This window comes from Cydia fagiglandana, chromosome 26 (genome assembly GCF_963556715.1).
Source record: "Cydia fagiglandana chromosome 26, ilCydFagi1.1, whole genome shotgun sequence".
Lineage (NCBI taxonomy): Eukaryota > Metazoa > Arthropoda > Insecta > Lepidoptera > Tortricidae > Cydia > Cydia fagiglandana.
Window position 1 is genome coordinate 2,871,450 of NC_085957.1, and position 11,075 is coordinate 2,882,524.

Genomic DNA, 11,075 nt, shown 5'->3' on the forward strand with positions numbered 1-11,075 from the left:
CAGACGATACTAAAATATATAAGACTATTAGAAATTATGATGATTGTGTTGCGTTACAATCCGATTTGTCACAATTTGAGGACTATTGTCAGCGAAATCATTTAATCCTAAACGCTGAGAAATGCTATACTATCACGTTTTCCCGTAAACATAATCCTATCACTTTTGATTATAAACTAGCTGGTAGCAGTGTCTCACGTGTGTCGTCGATTCGAGATTTAGGGATTACTCTGGACGCTAAACTCTCCTTTAATGAACACATAGATAATATTGTGACGAGAGCCTATAAAAAGTTAGGCATGATCTTGCGTTTAAGTAAACCATTCAAAAGTACGCTCACGTTAAAAGTCTTGTATTACTCTTTCGTCCGTAGTATTTTGGAGTTTGGTAGTGTTGTTTGGAGCCCACATTTCGGTATTCATAAGTCTCGACTTGAAAGGATTCAGAAATTTTTTTGTAAGTCCCTTGATTATAGAACCGGCCGCTATAACTGTGACTATCTTTCGTCAGCAGCTAGACATAGACTTCCTCCTTTGGAAAAAAGAAGAGCATATCTAGATATTTTATTCTTATTTAAAATTATTAGAAATCATATTGATTCCAACCCACTATTAGAAAACATTTCCTTCAAAATTTCTCGGTTCCACTCACGTTCTAAACCTACCTTTTCTATTTCTTCCTGTGGCACACAGTATGCTAAAAATTCTTTCTTTAGGCGCACTTGTAATATGTATAATGAATCGCTTAATGATATAGACATTTTTGTTCATAGTTTGTCCGTTTTCAAGAACAAAGTTCGGCATATTTTGTTTTCTAGTAATTGAAAAAATTGTTTCTAGTTATATTTCGCATTGTATTCTTACTTTATTTGCGTGTAGTATTCACAACTATATAATACCTTCGGGTAATTTATAATTAAGTAACCTACTACCTTTATTGTAATAGTCAACCTAGTAACATATGAAACTTTAGGCCTATTTTCAATAATTTTTGTAAGACTTATTTGTAAAAGGCTGTTTGTTTTCTAAATAAATTAAAAAAATAATAATAATAATAATAATTTATTCCAAAAATTAATTTAACTGAAGCTTACATTTCAAACTTCTGCGCATCAAAACTATGAAAAACGCTTGGGTGTCCATAAAATCCGGAGTTTGGATGGACCCATCGCACTGTTTCTTTTCAAAAAATATTTCCTTTTCAACTTAACTCCTAATTCTGGGCGGTTCGCCCTACGGGCATCTGAAGCTCGATCAACTATTTCTTGTTGTTATTCTGTCCCATCAGTCAGGAGACAATAGTAGCACAGTTTCTTAGAAGAGCTGCTGTACCATGTTCTACAAATGTGCTTAGTAGATGTCCCATTATGGAAAGGCCTTATAACAACCAAAAAAATCAAGTTTGGTTCATTTAAATACGAAATAACTAGTATTTTAAGAGTGACCCAGGAGACCGTAACCATGGCAACTAGTGACAAGAAAAAGTCGATTCACCCAGCTACCTAACGAGTCTAACCTACCTACATATTGATTTAGCGTGACGTCCATGAAAATACACTCGCACTTTTAGGAAAAATGTGTAGGTAGTAATAGCTATCGCTACCTAACGAATCTAACCTATATGTCTTCCTGTTCAAGCCGTTAAGGTTCCGAGTCTTGGCCTCGTTCTGTTCGTGCGGGCCTCGCTCTGTTCGTGCGGGCCTCGCTGTGTTCGAGCGGGCCTCGCTCTGTTCGTGCGAGCGCTCCCGGTGGTCGCTTTCGAGGCCTGAGGACAATATTAAGTGTTAGTATTTGCACTTATCCAGTACTGATTAAAGTGATTAATTCAGAGGGCGGAATTGGTCATGGCAAAATTCAAAAACGTCAATAGAGTTGGAACGTTGAATTTTATCGACTATCGAATAAACTGAAATTATATATACCTAGCGTTATCTTTATTTATTTATAAACAAAACTAAACTTCACATCCATAAGCAAACAATAATAGATTTCATATGAACATTACGGAATAACATTTAAATAAAAGACAATATAAAACGTTAATTTTAAAAATTACTTAACTTAATACTGCATTATTAAAATTAGGTATTCAACTAGCTAATAATCGAAGAGGTTAATGTTAAAGTCAGAAATGTAAAGGTGACTTGACTGAACTTATCGATAGTTGAAAAAGTCGATAAAATAATAAAAATAGCTGTTGGCTCTCCAAATGACTAAAATAAAAAATAAATTCAACATTCCAACTCTATTGACGTTTGATTTTTGCCATAAGAAATTCCACCTTCTGCTGATTATACTAATAAGGGCCTTGCACCATTCACTAACCCGAGGTTAACCGGTCAAACCTGGATTTACCATGGATACCAGTACAATTTGACACTGGGTTAACGGATTAATCGCTTAACCCCAGGTTAGTGGGATGGTTTAAGTGGGCCTAACATACCAAACTAAATAAGTTTTTGGCAAATAAACTTAATTTTTGGTACAAGCTTTTATCGCTGACTGTACTTTTCTTACGACAGACAACTAATACTCATCGAGACAATTCTAAATACCCCTAACACAATTAGGTTGCGCTGTTTCATAACAGAGTTCCTATGGCCACCTCCTGTCTCCATCATCAGATCAGCTCGATGGTACCATAATATTGCATTGTCATCCGATTTATACGATTTATACCGCTTGTAATATTAGTTTTAGTTTGTTATGCAATCGGCCCCCGGGCGTCGAATATTTTCCAATTTCATAGAAAGTATATGTATACTCTTCACTAACCTGGAGGAGCGGCGCTGGGCGTCGGCGCGGACTGGATCCGCGCGTAAGTGTGGTCGTGCGCGGTGTCACTCGCGTCTCCTCGCGCGTCTTCTCGCCCGTCTACATGCGCGTCTCCTCGCGCGTCTTCTCGCCTGTCTACACGCGCGTCTCCTAGCGCGTCTCCACGTCCGAACCCACGCGCGTCTCCACGCGCGGCTGACGGCTGCCCGCTCCCGGTCTCTGGAACAGAGACATTTTTTTATATCACCTCTCCTTTGTTTCGACGTACCTTTAGGAAAATAGATAGATAAAATAGTCTTTATTGGCACACTTCAGTAAAAGGATACAAAAGAAATAAACAATTGATTAAATGTAGAGGCACCAGGCCCCAATTTGACATCGGTGACAGGTGCGACGAATTGTAAAATCACTGTTGCTGACGTCACAGGCATCCATGGGCTACGATTACCACTTACCATAGGGCGGGCCGTATTCCTGTTTGCCACCATCATTGTATTATTTCAAAAAACTTTATTATATCGGAAAAAAACAGATATTTCTCCTGCGAAGTTTCTGACAATCAATTGTCAAAGATTTAGAAGAATTGTAGGTAATTCTTGACAGGTAATGAGTTATATGTCGGAATTTCGTGACAATTGTAGTGTTTCTTGTGACAATTGTCATAAACTTAGTAAGAGAAATATCTGTTTTTTCCGATATCATAATTTTTTTTTAAATAATACAATGATGGTGGCAAACAGGAATACGGCCCGCCCGATGGTAAGCCCATGGATGCCTGTGACGTCAGCAACAGTGATTTTACAATTCGTCGCACCTGTCACGTTGGTGAAACAGGGGCGGCATGTGTATCCGTGGGACACGGCACAAATTCAAACCCATCCAACATTTCTTCGGTCTCAATGACGGTGCAGCCCTACCTAACCCGTCTACCTACACTCTGCACTAGCGCCATATTTTTGTTGTTGCTCATTCTGTTTTTTTTATGATTTTACATTTTTGATGAATAAATTCTAATATTAAATAAAATCGACAGAATAAATAAATAATGAATAAATGTCTAGAAAGTAACAAAAATCAAAATTAATTTCTAAATAATCCTGATGTAAAGCAGATTTGTATATAAATACCGTTATCAGACATGCATATAGCATAAGATTAAGGCTTCTTACCTTTACACTGTCGTTCAAGATCTAGTGAACAATTATTTGAGCCTGTAAACTCGTCATTAATATGTTTACCTTCATGGAATCGTAAACATTTGTAACACTTGACGCCAGTGTGTTTACTTAAATGACGTTGCAAACATATTTTTTCGACACATGCATAATTACATCGGTCACATTTGTAAGGCTTGTCGCCAGTGTGTTTTCTTCTTATATGACGTTGCAAATATATTTTTGCGACACATGCATAATTACATTGCTCACACTTGTAAGGTTTGTCGCCAGTGTGGTTTCTTATATGACATTCCAAAAAAATTTTTTGTCTGCAAGCATAACTACACTGGTCACATTTGTAAGGTTTTTCACCAGTGTGTATCCTTAAATGATTTCGCAATTGATATTCCCAGATACTAGCAAAATTACACACCCCACATTTATGAGGCTTTCCACCAGTGTGTATCCTTAAATGTGCTCGCAAATCACGTTTCTTGGCACTAGCAAAATTACACACCGAACATTTGTGAGGCCTTCCATCATGTTGTATCCTTACATGTTTATGGAAATTATCTTTTTGGCTGCTAGCATAATTGCATTGCTCACATTTGTAAGGCTTGTCAATGTCATCAGTGTGTTTTCTTATATGACGTTGCAAATATATTTTTTTGACACATGCATAATCACATTTGTAAGTTTTATCGCCCGTGTGTTTTCTTATATGACGTTGCCAAAATCCTTTATTGACACTTTCATAATTACATTGATCACATTTGTAAGGCTTGTCGCTAATGTGTTTTTTTATATGACGTTGCAAATCTCTTTTTTTGACACATGCATAATTACATTGATCACATTTGTAAGTTTTGTCACCAGTGTGTTTTCTTATATGACGTTGCCAATATCCTTTATCGAAACATGCATAATTACATTGGTCACATTTGTAAGGCTTGTCAATGTCATCAGTGTGTTTTCTTATATGACGTTGCAAATATCTTTTTTCGACACATGCATAACTACATTGATCACACTTGTATGGTTTCGCATGTTTTATCAAATGCGTGATTAAGCAAGCTTGTCTTAATGTTGCATATTTACAGTGGGCACATTGGTATATTTTAGGTCTACCACTTGGTGTCATCCGAGGGGATTGATCTGCAAGAAAAATGTTTATTTTGCTACATTAAGAGCCTATCAACGTGCACACTAGCACCACTGCTAAATAATCGTGATTATTTAAAATTAACGACAGGTATTTAAAAAATGGGGCCGCTACGTACTGTATTGTGTATTTAAATACCTTTTGAATACATCAAACTAGTTTATATGTTGCTGGATTCTTTGATCTATGAACTCAAAACCAAAACGGTCGTTTTATCTTTGGACGCGTAGATTGACGAATCCAGTAACTTAAAAACTAGTTTGATGTATTCAAAAGGTACTTAAATACACAATACAGTCCGTAGCGGTCTCCTTTTTAGGGTTCCGTACCCAAAGGGTAAAACGGGACCCTATTACTAAGACTCCGCTGTCCGTCCGTCCGTCCGTCGGTCACCAGGCTGTATCTCAGCATTAACCGTGATAGCTATAGTTCGTTTTTTTTAGCATTAGAAATAAGGTAAACAATCTTGATGTGTTTTTTAATTGAAAAACACATTTTAAAAATAAGTTACGGCAAATATGTAACAATCATGAATCTAATACGATCATTTATATTCTTCTGCTTTCATAAGTAATCGTTTTTGATTTTTAATAAGCGTTTTTCAATTAAAAGACATGTCAAGATCGCTTACCTTCTTGCAAGTTCTTTCTAATGCTAAAAAAAACGAACTATAGACAATTCAAATTTTCACAGATGATGTATTTCTATTGCCGCTATAACAACAAATGGCAATGGGCAGGCCACATTGCGCGCAGAGAAGATGGCCGATGGGGTCAAAAAGTGCTCGAGTGGAGAAGCGCAGCGTAGGATGTCCACCCACGAGATGGACGGACGACCTTGTTAAGGCCGCCGGAAGACGCTGGATGTGGGTCGCTTCCAATCGGTACGAATGGAGGTCCAAGGGGGAGGCCTATGTTCAGCAGTGGACGTCTTATGGCTGAGATGATGATGATGATGATGATATAACAACAAATACTAAAAAGTACGGGACCGTCGGTGGGCGAGTCCGACTCGCACTTGTCCGGTTTTTAGGGTTCCGTACCCAAAGGGTAAAACGGGACCCTATTACTAAGACTTCGCTGTCCGTCCGTCCGTCTGTCACCAGGCTATATCTCACGAACCGTAATAGCTAGACAGTTGAAATTTTCACAGAATATGTATTTCTGTTGCCGCTATAACAACAAATACTAAAAACAGAATAAAATAAACATTTAAATGGGGCTCCCATACAACAAACGTGATTTTTGACCAAAGTTAAGGAACGTCGCGTCGGGAGTGGTCAGTACTTGGATGGGTGACCGTTTTTTTTTTGCTTTTTTTTGTTGTTTTTTTTGCATTATGGTACGGAACCCTTCGTGCGCGAGTCCGACTCGTACTTGTCCGGTTTTTTTAAATATCTTTCTTTAAATTTAAATAATCACGATTGTTTAGCAGTGGCGCTAGTGTGCACGTTGATGGGCTCTTAACTTTTAGTGGCAAGATGTCAGGAAACGGTGAATTAAGATAACTGAGTCTGAAATTTAATGAAACTACACAAATTTATAGTTGTTTTTTTTTAGCATTAGAAAGAACTTGCAAGAAGGAAAGCAATCTTGACATGTCTTTTAATTGAAAAACGCTTTTTAAAAATCAAAAACTATTACTTATGAAAGCAGAAGAATATAAATGATCGTATTAGATTCATAATTGTTACATATTTGCCGTAACTTATTTTTAAAATGTGTTTTTCAATTAAAAGACACATCAAGATTGTTTACCTTATTTCTAATGCTAAAAAAAAAGAGGTATAGTTTTAAACAATTTAAATATTACGTTTGACTTATTCCTGAACGGTTATTTAGCACCAAAAATAAATATCACTAACGTAAAATGCCAATTTGCCAATTAACGAAAAATACCGGGCAAGTGTGAGTCGGACTCGCGCACGAAGGGTTCCGTACCATAATGCAAAAAAAGGCAAAAAAAACGGTCACCCATCTAAGTACTGACTTCTTGCTTAACTTCGGTCAAAAATCACGTTTGTTGTATGGGAGCCCCACTTAAATCTTTATTTTATTCTGTTTTTAGTATTTGTTGTTATAGCGGCAACAGAAATACATCCTCTGTGAAAATTTCAACTGTCTAGCTATCACCGTTCGTGAGATACAGCCTGGTGACAGACGGACGGACGGACGGACAGCAGAGTCTTAGTAATAGGGCCCCGTTTCACCCTTTGGGTACGGAACCCTAAAAATAGTACAAAACTACTAATAAATTACTTACCGTGACAGTTTCTTTTAACATTCTCATCTGTGGTGTTCTGGTATCCACATTCTACATCAGCATCAGGATCTTGTCCCCGGTCCGGTCCGGTGGTCCGGTCTGTGCTCCATGTAGTGTGCAGTGTCTCTACAACTAGACGCTCCAGCCTCACATAGCAGTCCCTCAGAAGGGGCCTCCCGGGGACAGTCTCACATGACTGCTTCACTCCTACCCCCAGGTTGAAAGCTGAAACCGCCTTCAGATTAAAATAACATTTATTTACTTGTATTTTACTACTACTACTACTTAATGGTGCAACTATCCAAAAATATATATACATATATTCATTTTTAGTATAGGGTGGCCAGTTACTGCCAAGAAAAAAAGAAAAAATCTTTGAATGCAACTTTGTTTATTTTTAAAAATAAAGGTATGTCTTGTTTAAGTAAAATGAGCCAACTTAAAGATTTAAGGTAGTTTCCCTCCAGGGCCCGACTTATTTTTCCACACCGTAAAATAAAACTACTTATACTACAATTACAAACAAATGTAAATTAAAAGTTCAAGTTCAAATATACTTTATTAATGTAGGCCTAGCAACAAGCACTTATGAATTTTATTGTAAGTAATTTTTACATATATATATATCGAATTATTCAGTGCGCAATACGGCCTCCATATCAACCGGAAGAAGACAAAACTGATGTTCATCAACAGAGCTGGGCAGATGCAGAGGACGGGGGAACTGCGTGACCTGGACTTGGTAAAAGACTTTGTCTACTTGGGCTCGCAGATATCCAGTAACGGAGATTGCATGAAGGAGGTCATAAGAAGGTCACAAATCGCAAAAGCAGCAGTGAAGCGCTTGGAGAAGATTTGGAGAAACAGGAACATATACCGCCACACGAAACTCCGACTTATGCGCACCCTTATCTTCTCCATATTCCTCTACGCCTCTGAGAGATGGGTATGGAAGCCACGTGTGAGGGCAAAAATAGACACATTCGAGATGTGGTGCTGGCGCAAAATGTTGGGCATATCCTGGACGCAACGCCGCACCAACGCGTCTATTCTCGAAGAGCTACATATTACCACCCGGCTTTCAACTACATGCTTCCAGAGAATGTTGACCTTCTTTGGCCATGTGGCCCGCCAAGACCCGTCCAGCTTTGAAAAGCTCGTTCTGGTTGGGTGCGTCGAAGGGAGAAGGAGTAGAGGCAGGGCTCCAACTCGGTGGTCTGACGCCATACGCGGCGCTACGGGCGTCGATATCCAGGGGTCAATACAGCTGGCCCAAGACAGGGGGGTTTGGAGAGCGGTGGTGAAGAACTGCACTCCTGATGGTCATGACCCTCAGCCTTGAGGAATCGACTAAGAAGTGAGAAGATATTATTATCTTAAGATAATTATCAGAGCCATCTTTTCATGTTAATATAATATTGGATTATTGTACCTACTAGATCAAATTTAATACTAAGAACTTCACAAAAGATTGTCAAACATAAAAAAAATTGTGCCAAAGAATAATCCTGTGGCCCCAGTGAAAAAGGGTACAAGTCTCACGCAGCTTAGGAGTAAAAGGGCACAGGTGTTACTTGGAACTTATATCCTTTTACAACCGCGCTGCCCGAGACATGTACCTTTTTTTCACTAGGGACACAGTCATACCTAGGTTAAGTTACTAATATTTTATAATAGCTTTTGCCTGCGACTTCGTCTGCATGGAATTAGTGACAGCAGCTAAAGTAGGTATAGCGCCTGGATAATGCTAATAGTAATCATTCAATTCGCACATTGCTTATTTCAATTATTAGGCAATTCATTAACTCTTTCAATTCCACCCCCCTTTACACTCTCTTCAGGGATAATTTACGACATAAAAACTATCCTATGTGCTTCCCCGGGAGTCAAACTATCTCTATACCAAATTTCAACTAAATCGGTTCAGCGGCTTAAGTGTGAAGAGGTAACAGACAGACAGACACACTTTTGCCTTTATAATAAATAATAGTATGGATTGTAACTAAGTTACCAAGAAATAAAATTACTTTTTTATTTTATATATTTATCTATTTCTTTTTCTATAACGATGTAACATTATTTTAATAATAGATTTTATTTTTTGAGGTTACTAGAAGACATCCATATGTATGTCTACTGTTACCTATCCATGTTTCTTGAAATAAATTATTTATTACTAACTTAGAATACTCCTTGTTGTGTATCAAGTACTTTGCTACGAAAACTGCATGTTTCTAAAAATTATATCCATACACAATAGTCACAACTAATAAAACACTATAATAAAAGTTATCATATATTGTTCATTTACTTATTTTACTTATGCTTAGGGCTCATATAGACGATGCGAGAACTCGTATGCGAGTTTCATTACATTGCGGTTTTTGATCGGTCGGTTGAATTGGACGTACCAACAGTCCGTAATGCAACTAAAATCGCATGCGAGTTCGCACGCCGTCTAAATCAACCCTTAATCTTATTATGATTAAATGAAGGATTAATCAAAGAACCCACAACTGAGGGGTTACCGCGAAAACCGAAATTCGCAAATTGCGGGGATCTTTCTCTTTTACTCCAATGAAGGCGTACTTACAGTGACAGAGAAAAATGCCCGCAATTTGCGAACTTCGATGTTCGCGGTTATAGGCCTGACCTGTTGGTGCGTGGCGCACGCGCCGCTCCACTAGCACGGGGCCGAGCACGAGCTCATCTTTCACGGCGTGATCGGTGTACAGCTCCGCCGCCGCGCTCACGCCGAGCGAATCCTCATTCACAGTCACATCTGAGCATGAAGAGTCAGCTTTTATAGGCACACCCTCGCACCTTGGCTCGTCTTTTATAGAGTCATCCAGCAAACGCTCAACTTTCACAGACACTCCCTCGACCGTGGGCTCATCTGTAGTATCTGTACACACATCCTCACGGGGCTCAGCCTTCACGCGAACGCTCTCTATGCCATGTAAAGCTGATGACTCCATTGCTAACTTAAACACTCGGATATAGACGTAATAAAGTTAGTTTTGCAACAAATAAAGGACTATGATTATCACGATTATCCCGATTATCAGTTTAGTTTTTTTTATGGCATCTTTTTTTTTTGTCAGGATGACTTTTGCTGCCACTGCCAGGGCACTTTGCCAACGTCAAGTTTTTAAAGTGATAACACACTATCGCACCACACCGCGTCCTTGGTGCGTCCATAAAGTGGTATCCAGACGGGACATCAAATCAGTCGATTTGATCAGAAATGAATTTGGAGTCAATCTCCAATTTTAGATATAACTTGGTCAAGCAGATCTTGTCAGTAGATAAAGGCGGCAAATTTGAAAAATGTAGGCGCGAAAGGATATCGTCCCATAGAAAATTTGAATTTCGCGCCTTTTTTTACTGAAAAGATTTGCTTGACCAGCATGGTGATATTAGAGCCTTCTAAATTGAAAAAAATGCCCCAGAACGAAAATACTGGGCTATAACCGCGAAAATCGAAGTTCGCAAATTGCGGGCATTTTTCTCTGTCACTCTTATAACACCTTCATTGGAGTAAAAGAGAAAGATCCCCGCAATTTGCGATTTTCCGTTTTCGCGGTAGCCCCTCTGGCCTCATAAATTGGTATTCTTGCGTCCGCACCTCATTTTATCGGTAATATCGGTCATTATCGGCGGTTGAATTCGACGAGCTAAATTGGTATTTGCGTCCACACCTCCTGATTCGATCGGGCA

General features: G+C 38.7%; 1 protein-coding gene across 1 annotated transcript; it reads right to left on the reverse strand.

The window, feature by feature from the left end:
* Positions 1–669: 669 nt before the first annotated feature.
* LOC134677297 (zinc finger protein 431-like) lies at positions 670–10,402 on the reverse strand. Its single transcript, XM_063535732.1, has 6 exons — positions 10,009–10,402; positions 7,356–7,580; positions 3,944–5,086; positions 2,775–2,993; positions 1,617–1,764; positions 670–679 (listed from the first exon to the last, which is right to left on the reverse strand). Exons 1-6 carry the CDS (start codon positions 10,331–10,333, stop codon positions 670–672), a joined length of 2,070 nt encoding a protein of 689 aa, XP_063391802.1. The 5' UTR covers positions 10,334–10,402.
* Positions 10,403–11,075: the final 673 nt, after the last annotated feature.